At 48.5% G+C, this 12,412-nt stretch overlaps 1 protein-coding gene across 1 annotated transcript in view; it reads left to right on the top strand.

Moving 5' to 3' along the window:
* INTS1 (integrator complex subunit 1) overlaps window positions 1-12,412 on the top strand; it is an 83,941-nt gene that overhangs the window by 34,243 nt on the left and 37,286 nt on the right. The window contains exons 21-27 of the mRNA XM_081839469.1: window positions 2,311-2,460; window positions 4,080-4,259; window positions 6,192-6,296; window positions 8,530-8,697; window positions 9,809-9,920; window positions 11,329-11,490; window positions 12,111-12,257. Coding sequence (XP_081695595.1) covers window positions 2,311-2,460; window positions 4,080-4,259; window positions 6,192-6,296; window positions 8,530-8,697; window positions 9,809-9,920; window positions 11,329-11,490; window positions 12,111-12,257 — 1,024 coding nt within the window. The remainder of the gene's footprint in view (window positions 1-2,310; window positions 2,461-4,079; window positions 4,260-6,191; window positions 6,297-8,529; window positions 8,698-9,808; window positions 9,921-11,328; window positions 11,491-12,110; window positions 12,258-12,412) is intronic.

Here is a 12,412-nt window from a genome sequence, read left to right as displayed (position 1 = left end):
AGAGGTAAGAACCTTAGTCCTCGAATCTTTATGCAAGCTAGAAGCACATGAGCTACTGATTCAGTACTGCCATCTCCACACGGACACAACCATTTTTCCAGCGGGATTTTTTGAAATTGACCCTCAAGTGAGGGAACTGCCAAAACGCCCTTGGAGCTGGATCTCAGGCTGAACGATGGGAGTGGAGACGCTCCTTGAGGTCTACAGGGCTGAGGCCACATAGAGCTTTAAAGGTCAGCACCAACACTTTGAATTGCGCTCAGAAATGTACTGGGAGGCAGTGTAGATCTTTTACGACCTGTGTTATGCACCCAGTCACCAGTCTGGCAGCCGCATTCTGGATTAGTTGTAGTTTCCGGGTCACCTTCAAAGGTAGCCCCACATAGAGCGCATGGCAGTAGTCCAAGCGGGAGATAACCAGAGCATGCACCACTCTGGCGAGACAGTCTGCGGGCAGGTAGGGTCTCATCCTGCATACTGGATAGCGTTGGTAGACAGCCACCATTTGTTAAGGTTGCTGAGGGTTGTTAAGAGAGCCCAATATTCCTCTCAGAGCTACCATTTCCCCAGAGTTTCCTGTGAAGCGGAGTTGATCGCTCAACCACTCTGGGGATGGTTGCCCTGTGAGGGATACAGGAGATCTCCTAAACACCCTCAGCACCCTTAGCAAACTGCAGCCCCCATAATTCTCTGGTGGAAGCCAGAGACCACATAACACTGGTCTTGAAACACCTGCACTGGCTCCCAGTACGTTTCCGAGCACAATTCAAAGTGTTGGTGCTGACTTTTAAAGCCCTAAATGTCCTCGGTCCAGTATAGCTGAAGGAGTGTCTCCACCTCCATCATTCTGCCCAGACGCTGAGGTCCAGCGCCGAGGGCCTTCAGGCAGTTCCCTCACTGCGAGAAGCCAAGTTACAGGGAACCAGGCAGAGGGCCTTCTCGGTAGTGGCACCTGCCCTGTGGAACGCCCTCCCACCAGATGTCAAAGAGAACAACTACTACCAGACTTTTAGAAGACATCTGAAAGCAGCCTTGTTTAGGGAAGCTTTTAATGTTTGATGCATTACGGTATTTTAATATTTTGTTGGAAGCCACCCAGAGTGGCTGGGGAAACCCAGCCAGATGGGCGGTGTATAAATAAAGTATTATTATTATTATTACTACTACTACTACAGTGGTACCTCAGGTTAAGTACTTAATTTGTTCCGGAGGTCCGTACTTAACCTGAAACTGTTCTTAACCTGAAGCAACACTTTAGCTAATGGGGCCTCCTGCTGCTGCTGTGCCGCCGGAGCACGATTTCTGTTCTCATCCTGAAGCAAAGTTCTTAACCTGAGGTACTATTTCTGCGTTAGCGGAGTCTGTAACCTGAAGCGTATGTGTCAGGGTTGCCTCTAGGTCCCAGCTCACAGAGGACCCACGCCAGGCTGCTATTATGTACAAAAGTCTTTATTGAAGTATAATTTCCATTTTAAAGCCAGAGCGTGCAACCCTACGTCTAGACTCTAGATAGGCGAAGTCCCCTCTGAGTCACTCCCCCTTCCGCACCAGTTTAAGATCCTAGCCTGGCTCCACCTCCTGCGCTGTTCCTTCCTCCTCTGGGTCCTTCTGCCCCCTGGGGTTTCCTCCCTCCTGGACTCTTCTGACGCTGACCCCCCTGGGTCTTGCCCTTCCTTCCGGCGGGCTTTGGGACCTGGCTCCCTATCCGGGCTACCTGCTGTGCCGCTCGCCTGTACATTTGAACTTGGCGCGCGCGCCCAGCCGGTGACTTTCCTCCTGACCGTTTCCCCGCTCTCCGATGGAGGCGTGGCCAATCCTGACTCATCTCCTCCCTCTAGTGGTGGGAAGACTGGTCCCGATGCCTGGGACTCCTCCCCCCCACTACCCTCTGGTGGGGACGCTGGTCCTGATTTCCAACTGCTGCTCAGGGAGTCCCCGCTGGCCCCTTCCTTCTGGGGTTTCCCCCTTGCCCTGGCCATCGGTGCTCCTCTCTGTGAATCTTCCGATTCGCTGGAGAGACTCGTGGACTCTCTCTGACCACTGTCACTGCCTACACCCCCCTCGGATTCCTCCTCCTCACTCTCCATTTGCTCCTTCTCCTGTGTCTCTGCTCCTGAACCCCTGACAGTATGTAACCCGAGGTACCACTGTACTACTACTATTACTACTACTACTACTGTAGTAGTGGTTTTTTGAACCCCAGCCTCCTTTGCCCTGGCCTGGCCGCGGTAGCTGCTACCCCACATCAGCTCTCAGCGGTCCAGTAGCTGAGGAACCGCTGGGAAGAAACAGCGACCTCTTTCTCCACAGAGGCAGCAGAAGCAGAGGCAGCTGCTTGGACGCCTCCAGGACCTGCTGTTGGGACCCAAGGCCGACGAGCAGACCACGTGCGAAGTCCTCGACTATTTCCTGAGGCGCCTCAGCTCCTCCCAGGTGGCCTCGCGGGTGCTGGCCATGAAGGTAAGGAAGATGGCGAGGACGGTGTCGCCGGGCCTCTCTTGAGCCTCCTGAAACGGGACCGCTTCCCAGGAAGATGCTTCTTCAGCTCAAGAAGTCAGGCAGCTTATTCCACTGGTAGCTTGGCCACCTGTAGCCCTGTGTACCCATTCGGATGTGGGTTTCAAATAAAAGGATAAGATTCAAATGGCAGTAAGCACGAGTGCAGCAAAACATGGCGATATATCCATAAATCCTAAGCTGATTGAGAGTTAAGCAGGGTCTTCAGCCAACTCTCCATTCTAGTTGTTTATTATTATTATTATTATTATTATTATTATTATTATTATTATTATTTTCTAGCTGACATTCCGAGGCTACTGAGCAAATGCAGCCCTCACTAGACTGTTTAGGGTTTGGGGTGTGTTTTACTCCCTTTGTTGGCTTCTTTGAAAGAGAGTTTTGCCACCGAGCCATATGAGGAGTGGTTGAGGGAATTGGTTATGTTTAGCCTGGGAAAAGAGGAGACTGAGAGGAGACAGGATAGCCGTCTTCAAATACCTCAAGGACTGTCACATGGAAGAGGGAGCAACTTGTTTTCTCCTGCTCTGGAGGGGAGACCCGAACCAATGGCTTGAAGTTACAAGAAAGGAGATTCCGACTCAACATCAGGAAGAACTTCCTGACAGTAAGAGCTGTTCGACAGTGGAGCTGTCTCACTCGGGAGGTTGCAGACTTGTAGGTTTTTTAAGTAGAGGTTGGACAGCCATCTATCTGTCTGTTAGAATTCCTGCTCCGTGATTGCAGTCATAGGATTGTTGTCTATCACATGACGGAATATGTTTTGACTCCACAGAGCGGGACGTGACGGAGACAGGATGTTTGTGTGACTGTGTTCCGTGAAGTGGGACTGTTGTCCTTTGTTTTTTCTCTTTGCTGTCTGATGCTAGAGAGAGAGGGAGCCATGTTGCAGTGCTCCGTGTGTGTTTATATGTAAATAAAGTAGACTAGGCAACATGCCGAGTTGCTGGGGTTCTGTCACGCAAGCTGCAAAGACTCTGCGGATCCCTAAGTGTGTCGGTGTCGGTTGGCATCAGTCACTGTGATGTTTGGGCAGAAGAAAGCTTATGAAGCTCCCGAAGGATCGACCAGGAGGGAGAGAACATGCCAGTTGGGTCCTGCTCGAGTGTAGGGCTAAGCTCCTGACATTGTCATGGATGTTTAGTTGAGATTTCTTCGTCTTGCGAAGCAAGCCCATTAGTGCCTTAGCGGATTAGCGCTATTAGCGGATTAGCGCTATTAGCGGATTAGCGCTATTAGCGGCTTAGCGGATCAGCTGATTAGCGGCTTAGCGGATCAGCTGATAAGCGGCTTAGTGGCTTAGCGGATCAGCTGTTAAGCGGCTTAGCGGATCAGCTGATAAGCGGCTTAGCGGCTTAGAAAAAGGGGGGGAGGGGAAAAAACCCCGCAGGAACTCGCAAGACATTTTCGTCTTGCGAAGCAAGCCCATAGGGAAATTCATTTTGCAAAGCACCTCCAGAACGGAAAACCCTTTCGTCTAGCGGGTTTCCCGTCTTGCGAGGCATTCATCTTGCGGGGCACCACTGTATTGTATTAATCTGCCTCTGTCCTCCTTCCTGCAGGGCCTGTCTTTGGTGCTTTCAGAAGGAGGGCTCCGTGACAGAGAGGAGAAGGACCACCCCATGGAGGAAGACTCTGGGGACTCAGAGCTCCTGCAGGGCTACCAGTGGCTCCTACGTGACTTGCCCAAACTGCCCTTGTTTGACAGCGTTCGGGCCGCCACTGCGGTTGCTTTGCAGCAGGTAAGATCTCCCCACTCGGGGTGACACGGAAGATGGCTTCGTCTCAGGACTCGGTTGCTAATCTGACTTGTTTCTCGGTTTAGTTCAAAATGCTGGCCTTCATCTTGTAAGAAACTGATGGCGAGCTGGTCTTTGACCGTAATAAATTACCTATCTATCTAAGAACTGATGGGTTTGAGACCAGGGCATCTCGCGACCCGGCCTCTGATGAGCCCCAGTCCACATGCTACATAGCTAGAAAAGCAGTGCTGGGCCCTCTCCCTCCCTCCCCATAAATTTTACTGAAACGAATCTAAATGAAAAAAGAAAGAAAGAAAAAGAAAATACAAAGCCCTCTCTCAAAGGTAGATTTTAATCCTTAATTCTTTTTTTAATAATTTTATTTTTATTTTTATTATTTTAGTTTTATTAGTTTTTCAATTACAATCCCATAATAGCCTCATTATAACAATACCGATTTATAATACAATTATTAATACCAATTGTTCAAATACTGAATTATATAATTTAGATAAGGTGGCATGCTAAATTCGATGGTTTGATTATTTCCTTTATTTCTGCGTTCCAAAATCTTGTTAATTTCAATTACATTCTGGTCATAATGATAAATCCCTCATACAACAACTGCAATATTAATCACTTCTATTTGTGTCGACCCATTAAATGATTTATAAAACTACAAGTGAGGGACTCAAAACTAGATCCTTGTTCTTCCTGTGTGTGCTTGTTATTCTGTCCGTGATGTTTCTTCCTGTCCTTGTAAAATGTTATGTTTTTCCTTCCCCCGGTTGTTGCTATTTTCTCTCATGTCTTGGATGGAGCTATCTTAATCCTTATTTCACCCAGAAGGGGCTGGACACACAGACACCCCCAGCTCACCTGGGAGCTTCCAGTTTATCCTCCTAGTCTCCCAGCCTGGGACATCTTCCCTCCCCTGCCTCGTTGACCCAGAGTAGAGGACACACACACACACAAACCAGAAGCAAAAGAAAGAAAAAAGAAACACAGCCCAACAAGACTGTAATGGTTCTAGGGGGTTGCTCGTGCATAAGTCGGCGCCACACCTGGCTGAGTCACCTGGGTGAACCCTTTCTGTCCGGACAGCCACTCATCCGTGGCTGTCTCAATTGCTGGAAGAATCCGTCAGTGGGTGTTTCTTGAACTTCTTCCAGCAAAGAAGTTCTTTGACGCCAAGTCTCCGCCTACTCTCCCTGCGTGGAAGTCTTCTGCGCAGGGAGGGTGTGGGCAGTGGAGGACCCGTGCTCTCCCCGCTGGTCTCCGGCGAGGAGTCATGGAGCCTCCTCACTGATTCCCCCATCTGCCCCCCTTCTCCACTGGTGCTACGCTGATTTCCTTCCCCGCAGATGGGCTGCCTCTCTCCCTCCTGGGACACTCTCCGGCATCCCTCTGGAGCCCTCCCTCCCTCCTCTGGCTCCGATGGCAGTTCCCTGACAAAGACAATAACAATAATCCACCAACAGCATACAAATCAGTATGGCTAATCTGATCCAAAACACCCACCCACCCCACTCACACACGAAAACAAAGATCACCACAGCCAACCACAAATGAACAGCCACACCCATGGCCAAACCCAACCTCTCTCACCACCAAAGGAACACAAATGAACAGTGCAAGCAACGCTGACACCAAACCCTACATACATTAAGCAAAACAGAAACATTGCCACCCGACCCCCCCATCTTACCCCCCCCCTCCACCCCCAATGTCTCAACAAATGAAACTGATTTGTAAAAATGTCACATGGAAAAAATACGAGAGACATTACACATACTTCCCTAAAGCAATAAAGTCTTTAATAAAAAAAACGAAAAAAGAAAGGAAAGAGAGAGACTTAAAATAAAAAGGGTTTCCAATTTTCCGTTAGTCAGCGTTGAGGCTGAGAAACACAATTCTTTCTGCAATTTCCAGGCCATCCACATGGAGACGGATCCTCAGACGATCAGTGCTTACTTGGTTTACCTTTCCCAGCATGCTCCAGTGGAGGAACAGGGACAGCACAACGACCTGGCACTGGTGAGAGAGAGAGGCCTTCCGTTTTAAGGGCCGAACACACAGATCTGTGGTGGTTGCCTCTTAAGGTTATCCTCAGCCATGTGTTCTTCATACCGGGTTCTTTGGGGACATTGCTGGACTGCAGCTCCCATCACCCCTCACCACTGGCCACACTGGGAGGGCTGATGGGAGCTGGAGTTCAAAGACATCTGAAGGGCCACAGGTACCTGGCGCCTCTTCTAAGTACAGTCGTACCTTGGTTGTCGAACGCCTTGCAGCTCTAACGTTTTGGCTCCCGAATGCTGCAAATCCAGATGTGAATGTTCCGGTTTGGAACGTTCTTCGGAACCCGAACATCCGCTGCTGCTTCCGATTGAGTGCAGCCAATCGGAAGCTGCACCTTGGTTTCCGAACGGACTTCTGGGACGGATTCAGTTCGAGATCCAAGGTTCCACCGCAATGGGCTTCCGAAAACCAGCTGCTGGAAGCTACAGAAGGGGGAGAGAGCTCCTGTTTCCTTCAGGTTTCCTGCGGTTGTCTGGTTGGCCACTGTAAGAACAGGACGTTGGACTAGGTGTGTTCTGTTAATGCCTGCTTGTTATTAACTGATAAACTGTGGACCTCTTTGGATAATTGGGTTATTTGAGAGGCAATACCTCTAATTTGGAGGGACGCAAGTGGCGCTGTGGGTTAAACCACAGAGCCTAGGGCTTGCTGATCAGAAGGTCGGCAGTTCGAATCCCTGCAATGGGGTGAGCGCCCGCTGCTCAGTCCCTGCTCCTGCCAACCTAGCATTTCGAAAGCACGTCAAAGTGCAAGTAGATAAATAGGTACCGCTCCAGCGGGAAGGTAAACAGCGTTTCCGTGTGCTGCTCTGGTTCGCCAAAAGCAGCTTAGTCATGCTGGCCACATGACACAGAAGCTGTACGCCGGCTCCCTCGGCCAATAAAGCCAGATGAGCACCAACTGGACCTAATGGTCAGGGGTCAGGGGTCCCTTTACCTTTTTCCTCTAGTTTGTTGAAAGATATTCTCAACCGTTCTTGCAATTAGAGTTAATTGGGTGCTCTCCCTGCTTGCTATTCCTTCCTCTCTTCGTGGAACAGGATCAGCTTGTCCCATTGCTGGATCCAGTTCCACGCTCTCACCTTGAATACTCTCCCCACACTCACAATAATCATCAAGGGGAGAAAACCGTTTTTTGTTGGAACCATAAAAGCAGATTTGTTTTTAAAAGCCCTCTATTTTAGATTGTTTGGAAACCGGTGAGAGAGCTACATCCTCTGGGTCCTTGTAGCGTTTACTAGCAGGCATATCGTCCCCGTGGGGAGTAAACAAGGAGAGGTTTCCCCAACCGAAGAAGAGAGAAAAAATAGAAAGTGCTCAGTTTGTTCAATTTAAGAGCTTCTCTGTGTGGTGACTGCCAGGAGTTCCAGGAACAAAGTATAGAAGGGAGCTGGCCGAGGATGCTTCACAGAACTTGCCCCAGATGTTTCTCATAGCATAGACAAGAAGGAGCTGATAGAATCTCAGTAGGTTGGTAAGTTTAAAAGTAGAGAAGTAAAAAAAGGAAAAAATACTTCCCTGGGTAGCAATCAACGCTAATTACAGTCCTGTTATCTGCGGAGCTCGGAAGCCTGCTTGCTAAGCTGTCGCCATCTTGGAACTCCCCCTGTTGGACTAGGTGGGCCTTTGGCCTGATCTCACAGCCTCTCATTAATAGTAACAATAATAAAATTTTATTTATATCCCACCCTCCCCAGCCGAAGCTGGGCTCAGAGCGGCTAACAACAGTAAAATAATACAACATTCTAAAATCATTTCATTATAAAATCAGTTCAAATCACATTAATGGCAACCATTGGGCTAGAGTTCTGTGAGGATTGCCAAAGGAGGGGGTCAGGCTGTGCCGTGGCCAAAGGCCTGGTGGAACAGCTCTGTCTTGCAGGCCCTGCGGAAAGATGTCAAGTCCCGCAGGGCCCTAGTCTCTTGTGACAGAGCGTTCCACCAGATCAGGGCCACGGCCGAGAAAGCCCTGGCTCTGATTGAGGCCAGCCTAACCTCTCTGTGGCCCGGGATCTCCAAGATGTTTTTGTTTGAAGACCGTAAGGTCCTCCATGGGACATACCAGGAGAAGCGGTCCTGTAGGTACGAGGGTCCTAGGCTGTATAGGGCTTTAAAGGTTAAAACCTGATCCTGTACTCCACCGGGAGCCAGTGCAGCTCTCATGCCTTGTTTGCCGTTGACTTTCTCAGGACGTGGCCAGGCTGATTGTGGAACGGTCCACCATCATGACCCACCTCTTCTCGAAGCTCTCCTACAGCTCAGAGTCCGACGCCGTACTGGTGGCCCTGCTCTCCGTCTTCTCCCGCTACATCAAGCGCATGCGCCAGAGTAAAGAGGGCGAGGAGGTCTATAGCTGGGTGAGTGGCCCTCTCCTTCCCCGCTGAGTCCCTGGAGGAGTGCCTGCCCTGTTACTCAGGGACCCCGTGTGTTACGGTCATGGGGGGAAGCCCTGCTCATCGTTCTGCCTGGGACAGAGGCTGGGAGAAGGACAGTGACACGAGTCAGGGCTTTCTTGGTGGCAGCCCCGTGTCTTTGGCATTCCCTCCCAAATGATTTGGTCTGCCTCCACAGAAAGGAATGTATCATTCTGTTTAAGTGTCTACAATTCACGTTCGGTGAATGAGGCTTCCATCCATTGCAGCGTTGCAAAACAGTTCATTTGAAAACCAACAGGACACACAGCTAATCTATTTTGTTGTTGTTTTGGAGTAGGGTTCCCTGCGATTAGGAAGTAACTACGAGTTATGATGCCTTTATTGAATTGTGTCATGGTTTTGAGAAATGTATTGTTGTTTATTTATATGCAATTGGGTTTGATATTATAATGATTGCAATGTTTGTGTGTGTGTTTTTAATGCTGCTGCAATTATTGCGAGCTCAACATTTGTTGTTGGAAAAGCAAGATACAAATATGTCAAATGAAAAAAGAACTGAATACTTTTTTATTTGTGCATGATCCAATTCCACGGTGTTTTATCACAACCGTGCTGGATTCACTGTTTTTGTTTTTTGTATTTTAAATGTATTTTAATGATCATTGAATTTTCATTATCATTGCCTTAAACCTCTCTGAACTCCATTTTGGAGAAAGGGCTTGATATAAATCTATCAAATAAATAAATAAATTCACCCTCTATATTTATTTTGGTTTTACTCTCCCTTTTGGACAAGCCCTTGCAAGGCAGTTTATGATTTTTAAAAAAGCAGTGAAGCAATGAAATAAATCACATGTATTAGAAACAGCATCAGTTTTCTTTTCTTTTCTTTTTTAATGTAAGAGCCAGCAATAAAAGCTTTTTGGAGGTGTGGTTTGTTTTTTTATAAAAAGGATTGATTTAGAAACGTTCTCCCCAAGGAAGGGGTCAGGCGAGATTCTTAGGGGTGAGCATTCTGCAAGTGAGCAGCCGCCATTTTTCTCCCAACAATGGTTGCATTTCATTACCCAATCTTCTCTCTTCCTCTCTCTAGTCGGAGTCCCAAGATCAGGTATTCCTCCGCTGGAGCACCGGAGAAACAGCAACGATGCACATCTTGGTCGTCCATGCCATGGTGATTCTGCTGACTCTCGGACCACCTCAAGGTGAATGATGGAGGTCATGTATTTTCCAGTGGATGCTGGATCTGCCTCTCTGCCTAGCCTCCTTTGCCCCGGGCAGGAATTAATGGATCTATGCTTGATTGAGCCAAACGGAATAGGGAATCTCTCCTTGAATCCCTGCAAAGCATCTCTGAGAGGCTCTGTCTTTTCTCCTGTGAAAGAAGAGAATCCGTGGAATGAAGCGCCAATTGCAAATTTTAATTCAGTGCTCCTGGTTTTTCTCCCCCTACATAAATCAATAAAAGGTCCCTAGATCTTATAGGTGCAGAGGCAGGCGAGACCAATGCCCGAGGAAATCTCTGATGCCTTAAGCAGTGGCTACATAGCAGTTTCCAGTGGATCTTCTTTGGCGATCTCTCGTAGCTGAGCAAGATTGTCCTTCATGAAGACGGTCCTAACAGTGAGTCCTTAAGGCCAATTCTGGATCCACACGTCCTTCCACAATGGAGACATAGGTTTCCGGGCAGGAGTTGATCACGGTGTGGATTTGCCAAGCGTGCCTTCCTCTTAGCACTTTTCTCCCTTTCGTCCTGAGTTCGAGCGTCTTCAAAGCCCACGACACCTTTGGTAAAAGCTGTTCTCCAATTGGAGCACTTGCAGGCCAGTGCTTCCCAGTTGTTGGTGTTTAGACTACATTTTTTTAGATTTGCCATGAGACAGTCTTTAACCCTCTTTTGTTGACCACCAGCATTACGCTTTCCATTTTAAAGTTCGGAATAGAGTAGTTGCTTTGGAAGACGGTCATCAGGCATGCGCACAACATGACTAGTCCAACGAAGCTGATGTTGAAGAATCATCGCTTCATGATTTTTGCTTCTTCCAGTACACAGGCATTAGTTCGCCTGTCTTCCCCAGTGATGTGTAAACTTTTTCGGAGACACCGTTGATGGAATCTTTCGAGGAGTTGGAGATGGCGTTTATAAGTGGTCCGTGTTTCATAAGCATGGACCTGAGCGCCCCATGTGGCTTCTCGCCTGTTCAATACGACCAGCAGAAGCTGAGTCAATTCTGCCCACTGGCCTGATTTGCATAATGGATATAGAGGGCAAGATATTTTTTTTGTGGGGAGGAGATGCTTGGGTGAACTTGAGCAGGATTTTGATGCACACATATCTCTGGTGTTAATAGGGAGTGGGCTTTGGTGGGGCGGCTTCTGTGACCCTCTCTATGTTGTTTCTTAAGTTGCGGTAAAAGATCATTTGCCAGCTTGCTGCTTCCCCAAAAAGCATCTTTTGTGCTGTTACCACCCCACAAGCCCCAATCAGCACGGGGGGGGGGGTGGAATTGTGGTCCAGAACATCAGAAGGGCACCAGGTTGATGAAGGCTGGTTTGGGGTGTAGCAAATATGTGCGAGGCAAGCAAGATGACTCTCTGAACATTTATTTAAAGCCGGGGGCGGGGACTTTTGCACCCTGCTGGACATCTGGTTCCCCGAGAAGAAGCCCCTCCCCACTGCTTTCCTGGTGGACACGTCGGAAGAAGCACTTCTCCTCCCAGACTGGCTGAAGCTGCGCATGATCCGTTCAGAGGTGCCTCGGCTGGTGGATGCAGGTAGGTAGGCCAGCCAGCCTGGGGATGTGGGAAGAGAAGTCATTGGTGGCCTATCTGTTAAACTATCCTCCATACATGAAGTCACAGGAAGGGCTTGAAATACAGTGGTACCTCAGTTTTCAAATGCAATCCGTTCTGGAAGTCTGATTGAGTTCCAAAGCGTTCCAAAACTGAAAGCGGAAGCCTCAATATGGAAAACTCAAAATGGAGGCATTTACTTCCGGCTTTGCGGCGTTCAAGTTCCGAAACGTTCGACTACGGAGGCGTTCGAAAACTGAGGCACCACTGTATAAGCAATGAATTATTGAAAGACTTAACGATATCGGGGCTTAATAAAAGTGTATGTGTTCTAAAACAGCTGTTAAAAAGGAGTAACCAAAAAACATCAGGAAAGGAAGGGTGGGAAGTCAAGAAGGAATTATGTGTTTAAAAAAGCTATTTGATGACAAGAGTTTTGTAATATTTGTGGTCACTTATTTTAGAGAGAGAGAGAGAGACGCCTGTTGAGTTATCTGTGACACAATTGGCCATGCACACAAGGCTCTGTGTAATGTGATTTTTGTGGGTTCGCAAGGAACTTGGAGCGAGCCGGTTCTGACTTGGGGGGTGTTTTGTCCCAGCTCTGCAAGACCTGGAGCCTCAGCAGCTGCTGCTCTTTGTCCAGTCCTTTGGCATCCCCGTCTCCAGCATGAGCAAGCTTCTGCAGTACCTGGACCACGCGGTCTCCCACGACCCTCAGACTCTGGAGCAGAATATCATGGACAAAAGTAAGGGAACTCAGGGCTGCGGCCGTGGGCAGGGGGAGGATCCCCTCAAGCTCCATCTTTTTACTTTTTATATTGGGGGGTGGAATCAGTGATAAAAAAACGTAAGTGATACAGGAAAAAGGAGGGAAAGTGAGGGGAAGAAAATACGAATACAG

This window comes from Podarcis erhardii, assembly GCF_964252035.2.
Source record: "Podarcis erhardii genome assembly, chromosome: 14".
Taxonomy (NCBI): Eukaryota; Metazoa; Chordata; class Lepidosauria; order Squamata; family Lacertidae; genus Podarcis; species Podarcis erhardii.
Note: the sequence above shows the minus strand (reverse complement) of the source record. Positions and strands in the feature narration are given on the sequence as shown.